At 43.4% G+C, this 22,681-nt stretch overlaps 1 protein-coding gene across 1 annotated transcript in view; it reads left to right on the top strand.

The window, feature by feature from the left end:
* CNOT11 (CCR4-NOT transcription complex subunit 11) overlaps positions 1-22,681 on the top strand; it is a 159,229-nt gene that overhangs the window by 19,355 nt on the left and 117,193 nt on the right. The window contains exons 2-3 of the mRNA XM_086934715.1: positions 9,801-9,965; positions 12,790-12,942. Of these exons, the coding sequence (XP_086790841.1) occupies positions 9,801-9,965; positions 12,790-12,942 (318 nt within the window). The remainder of the gene's footprint in view (positions 1-9,800; positions 9,966-12,789; positions 12,943-22,681) is intronic.

The following is a 22,681-nucleotide window of genomic DNA, read 5'->3' as shown; positions in this document are numbered from 1 at the left end:
AGCCACTCTCGCTGTTTGCAATATGGCGTCCCTATCACGGAAGTTAAAAATGTGGGCCGGGATTGGTCTAAGTGCGCTCCAGGCATAGGCCTCCTTCCCTGCACTCTGTGTGCTCTCTCCACAGAGAAAAAGGTTGATAGTCCTCTGGGTTGTAGCCTGGTCTTTATAAATCCTCAACATAAAGGTCCATTGCTGGACTCCCTTCGTTTTCGGGAACGCCCGTGATTGTAATGTTATTGCGGCGGGAGCGCCCTTCCTGGTCGTCCAACTTTGCCGCCATGAGTCTGTTTTCAGTTTCCAGTTGACTGACCTTTAGCAGACTCTTTGGATAGGGATTTTGTCACTTGTTCCACTTCTGTGACCCTGGCGGTCATCTTTTGAAAGCCGGCCCTCAGAAAGGAGACATCCGTGGAGATAGAACCCACCATCGATTGTACACTTGCAAGAGCAGACATGATGTCTTCCAGCGTCACTTTACCTGCCCCTTCCCCTTCCCCCACTGGGGTCTTGGCCATTTCATCCTTAAGTTCCGACAGAGCATGAAAGTCTTTTTTGTATGCAAATTTATCCCGCTTTCCCTGTGTGATCGTGCGTGGACCCTTGCCCCCCATCTTTGGTCGAGTAGCGTAGCGCTGGCCGGTAGTCGCCGCCTGCCGCAGGTCCTCACTCCAAGCGCAGCCTGTCTGTTTTTCCGCCGCACCAGAAACACAAGGGCAGTTGGGCACTGATCCGAGTGTGTACGTACAACCAAGATGCACTACTACTAAGCCCACGAAGTTCGCAATAAAGTGTTCTTTGATGTGATACAGTCTTAGTCCGGGGGACTGGTGCCTAATGATACACCTCTGTTGCAGGCGCAAGTAATAAATTAGTTAAGGCTCCCCTGAGGCAGCAATTGCGCTTTTCGTCTTCTGGCCTGAAATTGAGGATTGCTCCCCAGGCCGCTCACAGACAGCGCTGATTAAACATTCCCCCCCCCCCCCCCCCCCCCCACCCCCCCACACTGAAGCTGATACGATGTGTGGTAAGAAGTCCAGTCGCATTCTCTCCTTACGCAGGCCTTAGTGCCAGAGGATCCTCCTCTTCGTGTAGGTGCTCAGACCACTGTCTCCTTCATGGCCTGAAGATCGACTATCTCCGCGTTGTGTGGGGCGTTTCAGTGCCTCCCGCAGTGGATTGGGCCCGGGAGTCGATTAAGTGTGTCCCAGGCGGGCACCATTCACAGAGTGCCTCGGCCTCAGTCTAGTAGCCCGGCCACGCTCCCCTCGACCCGCTCCGGGGCGGACTGTGCCACATGCCGGGTCCGTTTTGTCACAGCAGATATTGCCAGGCCAGGCACCGGGGAGCCGAGACGTGTGTTGGGGGGAATGGGGGGGGTATGAGGGGGGGGGGGTCCTGATGTGCATGTATGGCACCAGCGTCCAGATGACTGTATCTCCCACTTGTGCCCCCCTCACGGCTTAAGTATTTGTTGGACCTCCTCCGTCTCCGGGCCTTCGCCGCAGGTAAGTTCCCGGTTGTGGCGACGCGGGTAGGTCTCTCCGAGCTGCGCTTTCCACTCTGCTCGTCGATAGTCGTTTCGAGCCAGAATTTCAACACCTTCTTAGTTCCGCTACTTGGAGTGTCCTTGGGGCAGGATTAATTAACGGATGATGTGCCGGATTGACTGGGGAATCTACTTCTCCGGCGGAGCTCCTCTAAGTTGCGGCCATCTTGATGGGCTGCAAGCCACGCCCCCGGGGAGAGTTTTTTTTTTTTTAAGTGAGGGTACAGGTTCATGCTCTCCCTTTCAATAATCATACCCTCTCGCTGCCCCACGGACGATTTGGGTTCGCTAGGGATTCTTGGACCTGTAGGACTCTCACTCGGGTAGCGGCCATCTTGGGGGGAACCCAGCACGCTGGTCGGCTGACTAGTGGACGGTCTCTCGACTGAGACGGCATAAATTTAGAGGCCCCCTGCTCCGCACAGCGGACACGCATTGTAGACGCGCCAAAGGAGCGCCTAAGGAAAGCCCGTCTGCGCCCGTCAGCGTCCAGGTGGCGGGCGGGTGCGGGCGGTGCTGAAACATCTCTCCATCGCATTCAGGCATCATGCTGAAATATACTGCAGCCGAGCATACCACTCTCAAGGGTAAGGCTGGCAATTGTTGTACTGTTTTTCCTTGCAGGCCTAAGGGTAAGAGACCATGTCCCGCCTGTAGCTGGCTCCCAGGCAACGCCCCGGTCAGTGCCCCCATTATCCCTCCTCAGAAGAGCTCGTGTTTACTCCTGAATACCAGGTCCCTTAGTAAGCATGCCTTGGACCTCCATGATTTACTGGTGGAGGCTAAGCCTATCTGTCTCTGGTTGGGTGAGGGCTCGGGCCCGGACATAGCCGCTGCTATCCCTGCCAACTATGTTATTTTTAGGAAGGATAGGTCTTGTGGAAGGGGTGGGGGTGTCGCGTTGGTGGTGGACAAGCGCTTCCCATGTTCTATCATCCAAACCGATGACATTCTTGGGTGTGAGGCCCTGGGGTTTCCCTTATCGATATCTCCTCACCAATCTTGTGCAGAGCTATTGATCTATAGACCCCCTGGACCCATCGGCTCTTTTCACGAAGAACTCTACGCGGCGGTCTCGGCCCTCTGCTTAAAAACTGAGCATTGTATATTATTGGGGGACTTTAACGTTCATATGGATACGAGGAATGAGGTGGATACTATTAAAATCTTTGACACCACTTCTCCATTGGGTCTCTCCCCCTATCTTTCTGTCCCTACGCACAACACAGGTCATACGCTTGACCACGTTTTTTCCACAACCCCTATAGGCATTTCCCCCCCAGTTCCGGTCCTGTGGTCGGACCATTTCCTAGTGAATTTCCATATCTTTCACTCAGATAAATATTTGTCTATTATGCTGGGCCGTCCTCCTCAGACTTCTTGAGCTTATCATTGAGTCTCCCCCGACATGTTGGCACAAGCTTTTTTTTTAATTCCATCCGTGCCGGTTGTCAGGCAATCTCAAGGAGGATCTTGATCTCCTGCAAACTTGGTTTGTGGAAAGACTAGACGAATTAGCCCCTGCGACGACCTCTCATAAACTCGCATGCCGGGCTTCTGCCCCTTGGTTCACTGCAGCCTTGTCTGAGAAACGGCGGCAGTGTAAGAAAGCTGAAAGGGCCTGGCGTCGCCATTAAGATATCACTGCCAAGATGGCGTATAGGGTAGCTATTAAATCATATCACAGCGACGACATGTCTGAGAAGAAAGCCTATTTTTCTAGAAGAATTGAGGCAGCTAAGAACACCAGCAAATAAATCTTTTCGATTGTAAAAGAATTTACCTCCCCTTTGATGAGCACGTCTACTCGCTCTCACTCCGAATCTTGGGTCACCCTTCTTGCTGATTTCTTCGCCAATAAAATTAAGTCTATCCAGGACTACTTCCGGGTACTGTGGTCGCCTCCGGCATCAGTGTTCTTCATTCTCCGTCCCTTGTTGATGGGGGCCGCACTCTTTCTGATTTCCCTTTACTTTCCTGCTCATCCTCATTGGATCTCTTCACGAAATTAAAATCAGGCTCCCCTCTGGACCCCTGTCCGGCCAAATTTTTCACCAAAATGGCACATGTAATTAACCCCCTAATTAATCCTGTGCTTAATACATCACTCAGCACGGGAGTGGTTCCCCCTGCCTGGAAGCAGGCCCTTATCATACTGCTTCTGAAAAAGCCTAATTTGGACCCTCTGATACACGCCAATTACAGGCCCATCTCTCTCCTTCCAGCTTTTGCCAAGGTCGTGGAGAAGCATGTTCACTCTTCCCTCTCCAACTTCCTAGAGACCAACACCATCTTGCACTGCACTCAGTCTGGATTCCGGGCTAACATGAGCACGGAGACTGTGTTGCTTGAAGTAACTGAGGCAATCAAGGAGGTCCTGGACTTGGGGAGTAAGGCGATGTTGGTGATGCTGGACTTGTCGGCGGCCTTCGACACCGTCCCCCACAGTGGTCTCCCTTCTCAAGACTCAGTGAGATCGGTCTGCGGGGGGGCAGTGTTCAGCTGGTTCAAGTCCTTTCTAGCATGCCGGCGTCAGACTGTCTGGGCCCCTCCGTTCTCTGCCGTGGTGCCGCCATTGGAGGTAGGAGTCCCTCAGGGCTCAATTTTGAGCCCTACCCGTTTCAACATATATATTGCCCCCTTGGCGGCACTGGCAGTCGTATGGTGCCCAGATCGTGTCTTACGCTGACGACACCTAACTCCTTTTTACCTGTAGAAAAGGGTCTGACTTCAATGGGGGGGGAGTATCAAAAGCTGCCTTGTGGCTGTATTTGATTGGTTCCAGCGTAACAGCCTCAAGTGCAACTCTGATAAATCCGAGGTACTCTTTTTTTTGGCTGCCCTTCTGACCCTAGATGGCAGTCATGGTGGCCTTCGCTTCTACACCCCTGAGGAAAGGCTTGTAAGTGATACACCTATTTTTTCCACCATTACTGACACACGCTAACATTTATATTCACAGTAATTTTATGGGACTATGAGTCAATCAGATTTTCATAACATCACGCATATACTACTGGCAAAGTGCATGTACCATTTCATAATTGTTTTGTGTTATCTGCAATTAATGTTTTCTAGAAATCAGTACCCTAATTGGCATTATATACTTTTTTCAGTGTCTGTTCCCTGACGAAGGGAAATTAACAATGCCCGAAATGCATTGGACGCTCTGATATGACATTGCCTGAAGTAAAATGAGGTTAAAACCTATATGACAACGACTTGATGTTTAAAAAAAAGAATGAATTAAAAATACATCTATGAATTAATCCAAAAACAGAGTGGAAGTCTTTTTCTACCAGAAAGACAACGAAATTGTGTGCCTAAAAGGGATGAAACTAGTGGTTCACTAGCTTCACTATTACCAATGATTCACGACGCCGTCGGACCCTCGACGTCACCTTTGGGAGCACCTAAAAACAGCAGCTAAACATTTTCTCAGCACAAATAAAACAATAGCTGTGCATCTACCCCATAAACTACCAGTCATGGTGTCCTTCGCCATGTTTCCTCCTTTGGCTGCTTCATCCATGGCCAAGAATCTTGGAGTAAAGATCGATAACGACCTCTCTCTGAAGCCTCAGATCCTCGGCCTAGCAGGTAAATGCTTTGGCCTTCTTAAGATGCTTAGGAAATTTCTCCCTTTGCTTTCTCAGGTCCATAGAAAAATTACTGTGCAGGCACTAATTGGCTCTCGCTTGGACTATGCCAACGTGCTTCATCTTGGGCTTCAGGAATATCTTCTTTCACGCTTGCAAATAGTCCAAAACTCTGCTGCACGAGCCATCTTTGGCCTCCATCGTAGAGCCAGAGCCTCTGATCTTTTGAAAACTCTTCACTGGCTCCCAATTCGGAAGCGAATTGTGTTTAAGGCGCTCACACTTGCCTTTAAAGTTCTGCATGATATTGGCGCTAAATATATCAGAATGCGGCTGGCTTTTTACCAGCCTTCCAGATCACTTAGGTCAGCTTCGCTGGCCTTGGCTTCTGTCCCTGGTATTAGGAGAGGGCGCATTGGAGGCCATTCTTTTAGACGTCTGGCGCCACAGCTGTGGAACACTCTGCCGTTGTCTCTGAGAAGGAATGTCAATCTGCTAACCTTCAGGAAAGATCTTAAGTCATGGCTGTTTGTTCAGTGGCCTTGTTATCCACTGCCTTTTCTTTTCCGCCTTAGGTTTGAAGCGCCGGGACACTCCTCTGAGTAGCTGAGCGCTGGATAAAACCTACCTTAACATAACATGCACCCAAAACACACACCCTCATAAATAGTTCACCTACCTGGAGGCAAATCACCTCAAATGCAGAGTAACTCTTCCACTGTGTGACGTATCTGTCCCAAATCACAGCTAGAACCCGAAGGGCATTTGCCTAAAATGAATGGGATGGAGCCTCACACCCGTTGGGTGTCATTCTTCATCGTCTGCCACCTCGCGCTCACCAAAGTAAACTCTAATGATGGTGGCCCTCATTAAAAGGCTGACGGGCTGTTCAGTGAGGCAAATGTTGTTCAGGCCCTAGCTGTGATGGTTTGGGACTGATATGTTACCTACAGTAGAAGAGTCACACAGCATTAGAGGTGATTTTTTTTTTTCCCCAAGTAGGTGAGCTATTTATGAGGGCACGTTCGTTTCTTGGTGCATGATTAGTATTAGTTTCCCTCGATAGCAAGTCTTGAGAAGAACGTCCAGAAGTAGTTATGAATCGGAGTGCTGCTGCAAGCATGTCTACACATATAAAGCTGCACTTGGAGCCCCTTTCTGAGTATTTCTGGTGACAGAGGTTCTCTTGGTTGAACATTGGGTCATTATTTGTTTCTGGGTAATCTTCCAGTTCGGTGGGCGTTCTGCCTTGGACCTGAACTCCATCTCGATACATTGCGTCCTAGTCCTAATGGAGGACCAAATGGAGGACTCCCACTTGATATGGAACTCTATCTCGTCCTCTACTTCATGAGAAAATTCATATTTGAGCATACCTTCTGTATCCCTCTCAATATTGGTAATCAGACCTGTCATGAGGTCCTGGTCTTTGCCTTGCTGCCTCAAGGCACGCACATCCTGCTGTACAGAGGGTCTCTGGTCTAAAATTATGAGTTGTTCAAAAAAGCTCACTAGAGCTTTTTCAGTTCATCTGCTTTTGATGACCGAACACTTTGTTTCCTTTTCAGACTTTTGACCTGAATGCTACTCTTCTGGGTCACAAGTTAAGGGTAGGTTTCGTGGCTGCTTGGGAAGTATAGCTTATGAGTCTGATTTCATTTAGCTGTCTGCTAATAGGGAGGGTAGTATACTGCAGTCATGGACACAGGGTCCTGTACTAAAAAAATCTAGTCAAAATCTCCATAAAAGTTCATGTTGCTTTTCTAATCATCCAAGTACCTGGGTACTCCGCAGCTTCCAGGATCTCTCAGACCCAAAGTCTGACATTGCTGTCACTGATAACCCAAAGCCAGTAAACAGTGAGTTAACTCAAACGTCCAGCTTTATGGAAACCTGTGAGTCTCTTTAATTTGAGGAAGGCTAACCACAAACTACTGAGGTTATAAGTTTTAGTGCCAAGCAAACCTGCTTTATGCCCTTCCACTGATTTATTTATTTGTAAAGGTTTATTAAGCCTGACCATGACCCAAAAAAGGGTATCTGAGAGCAGAACAGAGGAGGAGGGTACATGCCAATAGTTTTAAAACCGGGTGCAGTACGAACTTGAACACAAGAAGTATCTGAAAAGTTACAGCAGGCAATACATCAAAGACGCATTGGCATTGCCAATAGGTCTCGCCTTTGGGACCTTATAAGTGTTTAGTTATCCAGCACAATATCCTTGGTGCCACAACATCAACTGTTGCATGCCTAAACACTTATGAGGTCCCATAGGCGAGACTTATTGGCTATGCCAATGCTTGTTTCAATCTTGCGCGTTGGTGTGATAGACAATCCCAGATTTTAAAGGAAGTCCAGAACTATCTGCCTGATATTTTTGTAAAAGAAAGCCTATTATATTCTAATCTGCATCCTTCATATCTACACCCTGAAGCTTTTTCTGTTTAACGTCAGTGGATATTTAAACATGATCCTCTAATTCCAGAGATGAAGACAAATTATGTTTATATCTATGTGACCGGTGTTGCAGCCACGAGCAAACTGTTCCTTCCGGCCTAGTATTGAAACACACAGGGCCCATCTCAGGGGAGGTCCGGGGGTGCAGTGCTCAGGTCTGCCGCTAGAGGTCAGGCTCCTTCAGTACAGACAGGCAGCACAGTGGGTTCAGTCCCTGTGCCGCCACCTGGTACAGAAAGAGGCTCCTGCTTTGGGATGAGGGTTCAAGTCCATGCGAGGGGAGGAGACAACCTGCAGAGGGGCCAATCACCTGTCTGCGTGAAGGTTGTTCATAGCACCTCCCACTGACCGGCTCCAGTGATTCTTCCTAAACTGCTTTTCATATTTTTTTTCTTGTCATATGCTCCGGGCAACGTGTTTAGCACCCAGTAACTCACATTGCCCCTCTATCTCCCTCTCACACCCCCTGCCACATGGTTACACCCCGTTACCTCACCACCTCCGTGTCACCTGTGTGAAGGCGGTACCACTATTCTTAGATCATAGCAAAAGCAACTCAGCTCTCCGTCCTTCCTGGATCCTTTCATGGGCTGCTCTGCTGTGAGATGAGGCAACTCAGCAGCATCACCAGACGGTGAGCGCAATACCCACATTCCCCACAATCCATTGCCTGATATTTAAATACAACCCAACAAGTCACTTCTCTTTCATTCTTATGGAATAGAAAATAATTTATTGATTCATATGTACTACAATATGCTGAGGTTTACTACTATACTTTAGATTTTTTATTTCAACAAACTGCAGCATCACTCTCACCTTGATAGGTGATTATAATCATTGACATGTCCAGAAAAATCAAGAGAACTGTAGCCAGAAGGACCTAACCCAGGCCTTTCCACCATGGATTTGATATTCACTTGTACTTTGTGTGACAGTGATTAATCATTTTTCACAATTTTTGAAAGGCATTTTCTGGAGGATTTATCTGGATAATTAACGTATACATAACCGTATTTAAAATATTTTTGCTATCTGCGTATCAAGCTATGGTTTGAGGGGAATTAAATTAAAACCGAATTTGTTATAGCAGTAAGGAGCAAGCTGATATTACCGGCTACCTACAAAAACAAGCGCGTTCCTCGTGCTTTGCCTTATGCGCGCTGTGTAGGCTAGATATAAAAAAGAGCCTGTGAAGAGAAACATAATAAATTTAGAGCGACCGCTAAAAAGATTATGAAGCTTGTGATGGAAGTGGATTAAAGATGGCATCAGGGCTATTGCTGTAGATGGTCGTTCAGTATTAGCCACTTGACTTGTTTTTAGGTCGATCCTAACGCAGCGCACAGCACTGCTTAGGGTGACCTCTTGGAATCACTCAGGACTTTTTGGGAAACTTGTGCCTTTACTGCACTGTTTCCAATGAGCAATTGTGCATGGATGGCGTTTACCTTGCGCGAGTGAGCAGCTTCGCCATCTGTTTGCAATTATAACTTATGCGGCCGCACTTGTTTTCTTAGAGACAATGTCTCCTCCCAGTAGTCTCTGAGGCCACATGAAGCCTTCCTGCCAAAATAAACGTCCAATTGACTTACGATTACACGGAAAGCGACTTTCCTTTATGTTACTTGAGAACGTTCTTCCGGACAGGTTTCAACTGATGTTTTTTTCGTAATAACAAGAGGCGAGATCAGCGGGGGTCTGAAATGTCGGCCGTTTTGAGCTGTAGCTTGTTCAAGAAGGGACTGTTAATTTATCAGGGGATGATGGTTCAATAAGTCTTTAAACGTGGAGTTTTGGATAAATCAGAACATTGTGCTTTTTTTTAAGTACCGGTGCACGCTTGTAGCAATCGTGGTTCAGATATCCATCTGAGCACAGTATGTCAGACCAGGTATGTAAGTGCTCCAAAGCTATTGGCTTGCCCTGCGCACACAGTAAAAGTGTGATTGACGGTTCAAGGTCTGTCATGCAGCCAATCATCCTGCAGTAAGACAGAGTGGACTAACAGTTACTTAAGCTACAAGTGAATACATTTTATGGTGTGTATTTAAATTGTCAACCTTGTTTGTGAAATGTAAATGGTTCTACAAATCACTTTTTCCCTTTAGTAGGAACAGTTCAGAGACGTTAAATGTTCACCATAATTCAGCAGATTTCATGTAAAACCTAAACTTCTTTCTTCTCATTTCCTTTAGGGTTTTTGCCTCCAATAACGCCACCTGAGCGTTTTTTCCTTTCCCAGCTGATGTTGGCGCCACCCAGGGAACTGTTTAAAAAGACCCCTCAGCAGATTGCTGTTATGGAAGTCCCAAATATGCCTCAGTCGGTGGACATTAGTGGACTTCAACTCGCCTTGGCAGGTGAATAGAAATTACTAGTGTCTTTTCATAAAACATCTGTTTCAACTACGAGTTAGGGGCTCCTGTTATAAGGTAGGTTGCTATTTCTGCAGATTGATTTTCTATAACACTGCTTGACAAATCTGAATTTATTACCTTCAATGAATTTATTACCTTCAATCAAGGGACAAAGGTAGGGTTCTTTATTTTAAGTGTTTCAGTAATTTTTGTTCTCGGCTACATCAAAAACTACTGAATGGCCGTAAGCCGAACTTGGTGTGATAATTGAACTTTTTACTCAGAAAAGGACACTTATTTTTCGTGTAAGTTTGTTTAGTAGTTTTCTGAGCAGTGTGAGGTAGAGAAAAATGTGTTGCGTGGGATACGAAGGATGTTTCAGCCCGATCGGTTTGTATTTAAATTCCTATCTGGTTCAAACAGTTGCTTTTCCATGTATGCTTCAGTGGTATCACCGAAGTCTGATTTCCTGTCACTGATGCAACATTTTGGTCTGACTGCCAAGATGCAAGCTGTTTAAAAGCGGCTCTCAAACTGACGCAATATAAAAGATTTTCAGGAGATCGCAAAGGGGCGTACCTCAAACCCAGCGGGGATAATGGTGCATCACACAAGGGTGGGAAAATGTTATTTCCTACAAAAGTGTGGAAATAGATATATTCAGTTTAAAATGTCAGTGAACAGCAGAAAAGGAAGTCTAAAAAAATGGCCAGTAATTGACTAAAGGGGAATTTTATCCTTCAGCATTTGCAGGCTTTGTGGCCAAGGGAAGTGGGCAATGGGTGTGGCCGTATGTCACGCCCTGCCACAAGAGTCTCAGCAAAGTGCCAGCATTTTACAAGAGCCAAGTGGGAAATTTATAAAAACAACCGGGAGAATGTATTTCCCCCATTGACGTAGGTTGAAGCATTTGCAGGCGGGAGACAGACAAAATAAAGCCATGTTTATCTTAAAAAATCGAGTCTCCCTTCTGGATCGGGTCTATTGGCATATAGGAGTCTGCTGTGCATGGCTGAAGGAAGCCATGCACTGCAATCACAACTTCAGTGTATTTCTGCCTGGTAATCTCTTGATTCAATGGAATAGGTGCAAATAATAAATAAAGATCGCTGCCTTTTATGTGACAAAGTCTGCAAGTGAAACGATTAGGTACACAACTAATCGTTATTTGGTAATGTTCTGTTAGTTTGCAAGTTTATCAAAAATGTGAAAAGCTACTGTTACCCTAAAGTATCCTGCCCCTCCAATCTCCCTGTTTAGTGATGTTGGAGGTGTCTTTGTTTTCAGCTCTTGGTGGTAGTTGCATTTATATTGGGTTACATTTTCAATAAAAAAAATTCTTAAAATTCAAAATTAAGAAGATTTAGGAACGATAAACATTGTGGTATAGTTGTTAAGGTTACAATTGCAACAGCTAGCCTAGTTTAAGAGAATCTACACAGCGGCAATCCAGAATCCCTATGCGATGTGGAACAAGCATTTGCTAGGCCAATAGGTCTTGCCTTTGAGACCCATTGTCTTTGTTAATGATTTTTCTTCCTTGCCGAGGAAGACACCTGTAAAGCACAGGCAGTCTTGTGGAGTACTTGATCACAAAGAAAACCGCATTTGCAGCGTAATAGGTCTCGCATTTGTGAGGGTTTCAGCTATTGGCTTTGTAAATGACCATGCCTTTTTTAGCTATGTGTTGGTTTTTAAAACAGATCATTTTAAGGTATTGTCAATTACAATGCCAATAGCTTAAACTCTCGCAAATGTGAGACCTATTGTATTACAAATGCTTGTTAATACGGAATGTTAGTATGCTACCTGCTTCTTAGTTCGCGTGCCTTCAAATAAGAAGTGGGGGGGGGTAGGTGGAGGCAGCCGAGGAGACTAGCGAGCTTAAGCAAGTTTGAAGCACAGGGGTGGTGTTAATGAATAAATAAAGGCGCTGGGCCAGCGGTGCTCATGCAGCTAAAGCCCCCCCCCAAAAATAAGAGTGCAGCGTGCATCGCTCTGGTAAAAAAAAAAAAGCAAAAAACAGTGGCACTCACACATAACAAAGGTGCAGTCACAAAGAAAGCGGGTGCTTGTGTTAATCTCAAAGAGGGCGCCGTGCTGAAACCTGAAGCGCAGCGCCTGGGGGTGGGACGGAGATGAGGGGCTCCGATGCGCGGGTGCCATTAGTGAGTGTTAATTAGTTACGTCATCTGCGCATAACAAAAGAAATGTCTTCAAAGCCTTTGCAGGAAATCATGACTAGATAAACATACCATGTAACCACACAAGTAAAAAGTCCAGCTCTCATGTGAGGTTACAAATGTAGACAAGGCGTTAGTAAGGAGGGACTAACAGGCCTATTAACGAATCCGAAGCAACCATTTAAAAAGGACAGTAACAGGAGCCAAATTAAATGATGGGCGAAGCTTCAAGTCCATCCATACCTGAATACAACATGCCTCGCAGAGCAGCGCATGCGCTGCCCAGGCTCGACTTAAAAAATATTGCTTCAAAAGTGAGTGGAAGGAGCAGTAGTTCGGTCATGCTCTATGGGTGGGACAAACAAGAGGAAGCTCACACAAGATATCTTATAAGAAGCAAGCAAATGATTAACAATAGAGCAAACCAGTGGTAAGCAAAGGGGGAGGGAGCTGTAAGCTGACAGTGTCTCTCGCAACAGGTGGGACATGCACTGTCTAGAAGGATGCAACCTAAAAAAGATCCCTAAATTGATATTGATATTATGATAATTGTTCAACAGTTTCCTCTTTTACTACAATGTACATTTTCATCCTATAATAGTAAACTGTTTTGAGAACGACTGATTTGATATGCTTGATTTCAGAACGACAGTCTGAGCTACCAACGCAGAGCAAAGCAAGCTTCCCCAGCATTCTCAGTGACCCTGATCCGGACTCCTCGAATTCTGGGTTTGACAGCTCCGTTGCCTCTCAGATTACAGAATCATTGGTCAGTGGACCAAAGCCAGCTATAGAAAGTATGTATTTTGTCCTGTTTCTATTGTCTTTTTTCGCACAATTCATCCTGACTGTTTATGGTGACAGTGAATGACCTGGAAACGGGAGGTTAAAGGAGTGCTAAATCATGCAGGTCATGTAGGATCAAACTTTACTTTGGACAAAAATAAATTCATGCATTCCAGTGGAGGCTCTTCATGGAAGCCAAAATGATATCTCATATAGCCCATAGCATGAGGTGAGTGAGTAATACTTCTGGGTGGAAACAAAACCTATTCCTTCTATATTTTGAAGAATAGGTAAACCGGCTTGCAGGACAGCATTGCTTTTAAGTCCGTCCTAAAATGCTGATTCTTCTATTAACCTCACTCTGAGAAAGTATGGAAATATTTGTTTGGTGATGGCTTTCCCTTAGCTAGTAACAATCCTGTTCTCGTAACGGTCTAGATAAGTTGACAATAGCTTTTAAATTAAGCTAAGCACTTCTCCTAGTTGTTGTGACTTGTTGCTAAACCAGATACATGGAACATGCATTTGATAACATTTGCACCAGAGAATAGTCTATACTGAAGCATGAATTTGTAAGTGGTATGCTAGGATCTTCGCTCAGTCACTGGATTCTCGATGAGCTTCTGTAGTGATGCACTCAGAAATAGGCACTATGTTTCTATGTCGCACTACATTGTGCAACTGTATTTTTTTAGGGCGCATGCACTGCATGGGAAAAATATCTTTTGTAATCGACACAGCTTTGCAGGCAAAAACGTGCATGCTTTGTATTGCTTTGAATGGCAAAGCGTGCACGTTTGGCGATTCCCTTGTGTGAGCGAGCGGCACCATTTGTTAGCAATGATGGCGCTCGCTCCCGCAAGGTAAAAACTGAGTGTCCCTGCCGAACTACCCCCACCCCTCCCACTTTTTAGGCTCGCCATCCTTCATCTCTTTCTGTTTGGGTTTCTGCTCGGCTGCGTGTAACGTGATCTAACGTGTTTTCTTTTTAAGTGACGCTAAGCCTTCGCTCACGTTAGATCCTCTTAAGACACTTATAAATGAAAGTAAACACCTGACTCCTTGAGAGGTTCCCATTCCTGGGGATTTTCTTTAGTTACATGTTAAGTTTTTTAGTGAATTTATTTGATTTGGTAGGGAGGCATTACACTTGTGGCCGCGCTTAATTGAGTTTACACAAGCGTCCTATACCTCCTGATGACGTTACTCAAAGGCTTGTTTCTTTTGCCTCTGCTCGTATTTTAGTATTGTTACGTTTTTAGGCTTTCCAAACACAACATGCTCAGCAGACTGTTGTAAATTATGTCCTTATCTAATTTCATGTCCTGTCCCTTAATCACCCTCCTCCCACTGAATCGGATTGTGTGTTTTTAATAGCACAACTTTTCAGGCTTCTATTTTTCTTTGCAAAAACTTAAACATGACGACAATAAATTGCAATCTAACGATTAATTCAAACAACTACACCAGTCTGCACTGTTTGAATCACCGACTGGTGTAATTGTTTGAATTAATCGTTAGATTTGAATTTATTGTCATCATGTTTAAGTTTTTGAATTGTCCAGTTTTTTATGTGTTTATTAACATTTATTCATGGGGAATGTATAAATGAATGAAATGGTATTCTTTTCATGCTTCAAAAAAAATTAAAGGATGTTTGAAATTAGAAAGTAAAATGCAATGACGTGATGCGTTGTATTTCTAAATCTGCATGAGTAACTAGCAGTTCCAAAACTGGTGGCCAGGTAATTCTAAGGGTAATCTGGGGCACTGGTTCGTATATGGTTGACCATAAGCTGCCTTTCACACACTCATAGGAGATGGAGGGGCTCATTGTGTGAGCACTGGGACTCGCCTGCCTCACAGGTTGCGTTGTCACTTTTCCAAGAGTGCAATACCAGCCAGGTTTTAATTTAATTTTTTAACAGAGTTTTACGAAACGCAAACTTCACCCGAAGTTGCGTTAATGAGGACACATACATTTTTGTTGGGCACGGGGAAATTAATTGAGCTGCCCAGAATCGCAGGATGTTGAGCTTCCTTGCCGAGACTTGAACCCGGTTCCCCAGATTCGTGTACGACCGCCCTTCTTTCATGGATAAAACAGAGAGAGGAGTCTAAGAGAGAGATATTTATCTTATGCAACTAGCAACCATTGTTCGGACATTAAAGCTATTCACAAGACACCAGGAAGGAGAATACAGGTAACAGTCATCATAAAAACAACAGCTCAGCTGCGACGAAAACAGACAGATCAAGCAGTTAGTGAAGGCAACATTGTATTTTCTGTTATGGATTAAATCAAATAACAAAATGGTCTGCAAATGACATCCAACAGTGTCTAGAATTATTCATGTGTAGCTAGAACAGAAATAATTATGAAACGTGACCAGTGCTATCATAGAACGGAAAGTTTAAGGACATAATAATGGCATGGTTGTCATGCTCAGGACCCGCAGGCTGCACTGATCCTAGCCACCATATGGCCCGTCACCAATGGCACTTGAAGTAGCAGGAGATGTTGTAGCACCCAAGATAATGTGTTGCATGGGTAAATACTTAAAAGGTCCAGACGGCGAGACCTATTGGCTTTGCCAATGCTTGTTTTAAATATGTTTTAAACTTTTTTGATTTAAAATTCTGACAGTCACTGTTACAATTTACAAGCAGGTACACCAAATCCCATTCATAGTTCCTGGTAGTCGGTGTCCAGTGGGATGACCTGCCTTTTAAGCCCACAAAATTAAAGGTTGGAGCATGTACACAACACGAACACCTCAATATGTTAAAGGAACCCCAAGTTAAGACCCTCTGCATTCAGTAGGTGCACAATGTGCTGCCCAATTATTTATTGGACATTCTGTTTGGGGGGTGGAGGGGTCGTTTGAAAGTAAGAAACCTCTGAGCTGTATTAAGTTATCTTCTCATAGTAATTCAAGCAAAGTAATTAAATAACTCATTTAAACTTCAGTTTCTTTATATGTCCATTGTATTTTCTCTTGAAACATTCATAATTCATCTCGGTCTGTTAAGACCTTAATTTTGGGGCAGTTTTGGAATAACTGTTCATGGCTTTAGTAATGGGAAATCGACTCCATAACCATAATTTGGCTGAAATTTTATCAAGCAAGATTCCACTTACGTTATCTGTTCTGTTTTTAGACCAAAGATTAAGCTAGCCATTCAAAAATAATCTGTCATGGCTGGATAGTGTCCTGTTCTGTTCTCATCCCTTTGTGTTTTTGTTATGTAATGACCCTGGATGGATGGCTGTGCACAGAAGATTAGTAGACATTCAGGGTCTGGAACTTGGCACTTGCACTCTGATGTCAGTTATCCAGTATCTAATTAAGGTGTAGAGTAATGCCTTTGTTTGTATTATATAATATGACTGTACAACAGTCCATGTTTAATGCCAGGACCTCCTCGTAGAGCTCTTTCAATTTACTCATCCCACTTCTGCTGCAAGAATTGGGATCCCCTGTCCCTGGAAGCAGGAGAAAATTGTGTGCTATTTACAGTTGTAAGTGGGCAGGAAAAGTTGTGGTTTTATCTCCCACTAGGTTAACTCTATAATAACTGTAATAGGAAGCATGCCATCATCGGTCTTGCAGTCGATTTAATAAAGAAAAAAAAATCTGGTCTTGCGATATTTATCCAGCCATGCCCTCCCCCAAACCCCATTTAGGAGTGGAAACCAATTGGTTGTTACAGTACATATATGATAGCTACTCTACTAAGGAGTGATAGTTTTGCAACGCTAGTGCCATTTGCTTGCTCAGATGAACCTCATCAGTGTAGTCTGAAATGGCTGCAGAAGTCAGTATCGTTGTGGGGCGTGTGCTTTTGCCTGCTGCAGTTAGCTAGAAGTTCATCTAGATATGCAGCGGTCTGCCATGTATGACCCTCCTTATTAAATCAGCTATGAAACTAGCATGTGGCAAGAATGAGGGGTGCCCTATGATAGTATGTAAAGTAAGATGTCAAATACTCAACTAGATTCCATATATTTGGTGTCCCAGAGTATTTATGGACTGTGGTACAATGGCTTCGTGGGGCAACACTTGACACGAAAATATGCAATGATCCAGAGGTCCAGTGCTTGTCTTCTATGCTTCAAAGATCTGTAAACGGAGTACAATTTAATAGATGATAGTAACCCCTCTTATTTAAAGCTCTGAAAAATGTCAGATGTGCTGTAAAAAGCGCATTATTAAAGTAACTAGGCGCAGATTTCTTAAAATTACACCCCATACTTTTCCCTAGTTGATCTTTAAACCATACATTCTGCAAAATATATTATATTTTATAAAGAAATGGAATAATTACACTGCACTGTACAGCAGACATCACATCATCCACCTAAAGTGGCAACGTTTAGTGAGTTTGGCCACCTTGGAGACCAGAAATGTGCCAGCTTAGTTCAGTTTTAAGAGGTAAAGACTTGATAACATGGGCAAATATTAAATAGCACAGATGGGCCCAAAACATAAGCAACCAATCCCCTTCTTGGGAACCTTAATATCTAGGACAATCTGTTGGGATGTTAGGGTGAAATGTATGTAATACCATGTAGGTGTCATACATCAGAAATATGCTAAAAAATTGTATATGTCTGAAATGGCTAGTATTGAACTGCTTGGTAGGTGAACAAGCCGATCTCTCTGTTCAGCTGTACTCGACTTTGATCTGGTCTAGTTCTGCCATCTTGTTCTGACAGCAGAGACATCTTTGACATTACTCTGAAATCTAGTATACAATGTTTTTTTTTTTTTAATTTTCCACAAACTGATGAAAAATAAATCAGGGATGTTATTGTTTAAACTGAGCAATATCCCTTCATGTCAAACATCTGAAGACACACTCAAGCAGTATGAAATAAAAACTGAAAAAAATGTGCTCTTACTCTTCTACAATTTGCCAGCAGTGACTAAACTGAAATGATGTCATTGTACAGCCTTGGTATCTTGAAATAAAGAAAAAATGCAGTGTAGCATTTAACTAAACGGCTAGTAGCTTAAATCTTGCACATAAAGGTCTGCAGGATCCTTGAGATCAGAGACCTCAAATCACATACCGCTTTCCATTGGCACCATTAATGAGAGCTGCTTATTAATTCTCACTTGCTTAGCCACTGCAAGACACCATTCTATCAGGATAATGTCGAGCACTTTCATAGTGTGTGGCTGTTTCTGCCAGAATGAATTCAGATAACATACTGAATACTTTCATAAAGATGCTGATGAGAGACTAATTAGTAATTTACAATCTTAATTTGTATTCGCCCTGCTCATTACTGTGAGAGGAAACCAATACTGCCTATGAATCGATCATTTAGTTTTTAGCAACTGAGGGCAGTAATTTTGCTAATGGTCTCATGATTTTCTTAATATTCCCAGGTGGTGCTTGGGCCAACATTTATACAAGATATTGTTGGTAGTGCAGTAAACAGTAAGAACTTCATTTAGGCTTGTAACCCTCTGCCAATTCTGTAAACTGCTTTATTGCTTTAAAAGTGACAGTTATTATATCACAATTATTTTTTCTTAAAACAAAAAAATCATCCTGCTGTTTGAAAGCTGGTGTCTCCTTAATGTGGAGCGCAACGTCTTGAAATTTCCCACATATGCTGCAAATTGCTTTAGCAATATAAGTAATAAATTACAACATGAGGACCTGCACCTTGGTTCATCAGCACATCCGCTGTGTTAGATTTAAAATAAAAATCTGTTGCTTCTGCATGTGTATTAACTATTGGTGAGTTCCCAGGTATGCTATCATTTTGATCAGAATGGACTGAACTTTATATCTCCATTGCAATTTCATTTTGACCAAGATTTTATAGTCTTTATTTAATACAGCATATTGAGTGGTAGGATCCTGCTTTCAGGAAGATGACTTTACACTCTTGAAAAATGAAGTTGCTGGAGAGGAATCAGACTAAAAATGTTATCACACGCTCTCTAACCCTATTGTTTATAATGTCCCCGAAGTGCTTTTTATTAGTCCTTATAAAACACTTGGGGTTGCCCTTATAAACAATTGGTTTAGAGAGATTGTGATAAGATTATCAGTGGGTCCCCTCTCAATTGATTAATTGTGAGACTTTATCACCCATCACAATATTGTTCAGTAATGCTACTGAATGAGGGTCTACTTGCAGTGAAAAGTTCATGAGGAAGTCTGTTTTGGCATTAGTTTCATTAACCTCCGTATCGGAAAATGGATAATCAGATTGGCTTTCTGGAAAAATCATTCTGTGGTCACTGGAGGGATGCTGAAAATCTGCTTTGTACAGAGTTTTACCTCTGAAAAGTTGGAGCCATAAGTATTACGGTAATGCTAGACAAAGACCTTTATGACTGCTTCAGTGTCTTAATTCACTTAGTTGGTAATTGGAATCTTAATAGTTTGCCAGATTATGATTACAATTTTCTTAAGCCAAGTATTTTCCGTGTGCTCCTCCTCTTTGTACAGTTGACCGTATATCTAGCCACTAATTATCTTGCACTAAAAATTGAATTCTTTTTAGTCCTCCTTAGCTTGCTCCTGTTTTGTTGCCCTGTGTATCAGATTTATAGATCCAGCAATCTCTCTCAGAAGATTGGAAATCCAATAATCGACAGCTGGGTTTGCTGTCACTAGTTTGTTGATATGTAGTAATACAAACCAGCTGACTCCATGTTGTAGCCTCAAAGGCCACATTCTCCTCAAAATTACCTCTAAAGAATCCTTTTTTCCTTACAAACTCTTTGAGCGCCATGGAGATCCTGGGGGAGCCCTTGTCCGAGAGACTGAATTAGGATTCATGAAGGGGTCAAAGCTGTCAACTCTAATGTCAGGTTTAAATTAGTCCAAATAACTTTGAACACCAGACATGCCTCACCCGCCAAAAACATTTAGTAGACTCTTCCCGACCAGACCTGATAGCTGCCCTAGATGCGGGGCTGCTGCCTCCGACTTTATTCACATGGTGTGGACATGCCAGATGCTGTCTCAGTACTGGACCTCTGTTCTGGAGAAAATACAGGAGGTGACTGGATGGTCCGTGCCCAAAGGTATACGGGAGGTACTGCTGGGTCTTTTGCCCGCTCCAAAGCAAAAGAAACTAAGCAGGAGGTTTGTGATGCTGAGGTTAGCATTGGCCAAACGACTGATCGCTATATCATGGATGGGCACTGCTCCTCCAAAGATTGAACTGTGGTTGAAAGATTTGTGTGAGTGGGCGGCGGCAGAAGCAGTAGGAAGGAAGATAGTGCGACTGGATGAGAAATTGGAGGATGATCTGCGGGCATGGAAGACCATGCTGGCGGATATAAAAGACCTGCAAGCCCTGACATAAGCATCTTCTATACACAATCCCCCACATGATGGACATTGACGCACTATACCTCACTAGACGCTGCAGTAGCTATATAGTGAGTGTCAAGACCTACAGACCTTTGGACAATGTATGAGAGGAAGTGACGCTGACAATTTGATGACAACTTGAGGTTTGGGTGGGGGTGGGTTCAGGGTAGTTGGGTTCCTATATGATTTTCCTAGCTGGAAAATACAAGATGGAGTAGTGGAACGGATATATGTCCACTGTACTGTTGTGAGAAAATTGTAACAATTGTATACATATATCAGATGTCTATATTGCTGGATGTAAGTTCCTTAAATGCCAATAACGAAATGAAAAAAAATAGTAATAATAATAATAATAATAATAATAATAATACTCTTGGATAATTCAAAATTGTGTTCGGTACACTTTACAGAATGTTAATGCACCTTTATTATAGATGTGCTTAGTAAAGGGTTTTAGCATCAAGGTTACATTGCCGTCTCCGTACTTCTTGTCGTGAAACACGTTAGCCCTTTGTGTCGAATTAACACTTGAAGGAAAATTGAAATTTGAATCTTAAAAAAACAAATAAAACAAAAAAACAACCTCCTGAGTGCCAGGTAACATTAGGTCTAACCTGCGTCCAGATTGTCTGAATCTCTGTAACAACTCCGGCATTATCCGAGAATCTAGTTGGAAAGTAAGCAAACCATGCAGCCATCAGTTTGGTTGATGCCAAAATGAAATCTTGCCTTAATAACATGCTAAATAACATGTTGATATCTAATTACCAATTTATCTCTGTGACAAATGTCCATGAGTCATACCTCTGCTCAAAGACTCTTAATCACCCGTAAAGGTCTGCGATTATTGTAAGTACGGTCTATAAAAGAGGAAGCTAAATTAACGAGCTGGAAAAGCTGGTTGCAGGACAGTACCATATTCCAATACCGCACTTACCTGTTGGATGAAGGACTCTCTTATGGATCACTAAAAGTGCACCAGTCAGCCTTCGTCGCTTACACAAGGTGTTTCATAGGACGGAGTTTCTTCCAAACACAAGGCATCAATAGATTCGTAGTAGGAGCAAAAAGGATAGTGCCACAAAGGTCTGCTCCCATGCAAATATGGAACCTAAACATAGTGCTATATCACCCTCTAAGACCAGTCTTTGTGCCTATGCACAACACTCAAACACTTAGTAGTCGAGTCTGCATTCTTAATTGCGATCTCGTTGTTGGGAAGGGTGGGTAAACTCCAGGCCATCACAACACAATCTTACTTGCCAATCCTGAGAGAAAGAGTTGCATTGAGAATTAACCCACCATTCATGCCAAAGGTGATTTCACATTTCCATCTGAATCAAGCCATAGAAAAATGGGTTTTATTACCAACAATCAAAATCTCATGCTGAGTGGGCCCATCACACACTGGACGTCTGGAGGATTGTCCTGTATTTACTGGGAACAAAGACTATCTCAGGAAAACAATTTTTCATCATCTTTGTTACCACGATTAAAGGTTTGCCAGTCACTAAAGAGACTGTCTTGAGACTGATAGTCTAGACAATCCAAAATAGTTACAAGGCAGCAGGAGTGAAGCTAGAAGGAAAACTAAGGGTGCACTTCACGAAGAAAAAAAGGAGTGATGCTCACCTTCTTTGTTAATGTGCCATAAATATAATTTGTATTGCGGTCACATGTTCTTCCATACACATCATCACTTAACATTACTGTGTGGACATTTAAGCTAACAAGAAGCACAAGTTGGACACCTGTTTCCAAATGCAAACTTTTCAAGCCAACCTCGGGGGCGGGAGGATTAGGGGGTATGAGCGCGAATATAGCTACTGAATTTATGTGCAGCCTGTGAATCCTTGAAAAGCTACACACAACAAGATTAATGGTTACTTGCAGTAGGAGTAATTCAAGTGATCCACCCACATACTGGAAAACAACATGATTTTGAAATAGGGGGGGATGTGGGCGCGAACATAGCTACTAAATTTGTGTGCAGCGTGTGAATCTAGAAAAGGTACACACAGCAAGATTAATGGTTACTTACAGTAGGAGTAATTCAACATACTAGAAAACAACATGATTTTGAAATAGGGGAGGTACTTCAAGATACAGGATAACAGGAATCCAAAACTACAAGACAGTTGTTAAGTGGAAAAGAGCATCTGAATATGGCATTCACATGAGGGGCGTCCTACGCATATATCGGATTTCATCTGAGGAGGGCCATGGAACCATATGATCAGCTACTTAATGACACCCACTAACTTAAAAAAAAAAAAAGTAAATCCAGAAAATTCTTCAAGCTGTAGAACTACTTCTACAGATAAGTACAATTTTGTACTCTTCGGTTTTAATGGCTCTTTGTTCTTTACCTCCGGGTACAATTGTAGCATGGTCAGG

Source organism: Lissotriton vulgaris, chromosome 8 (assembly GCF_964263255.1).
Source record: "Lissotriton vulgaris chromosome 8, aLisVul1.2, whole genome shotgun sequence".
NCBI lineage: Eukaryota > Metazoa > Chordata > Amphibia > Caudata > Salamandridae > Lissotriton > Lissotriton vulgaris.
This window is presented reverse-complemented; position numbering and strand designations above follow the sequence as displayed.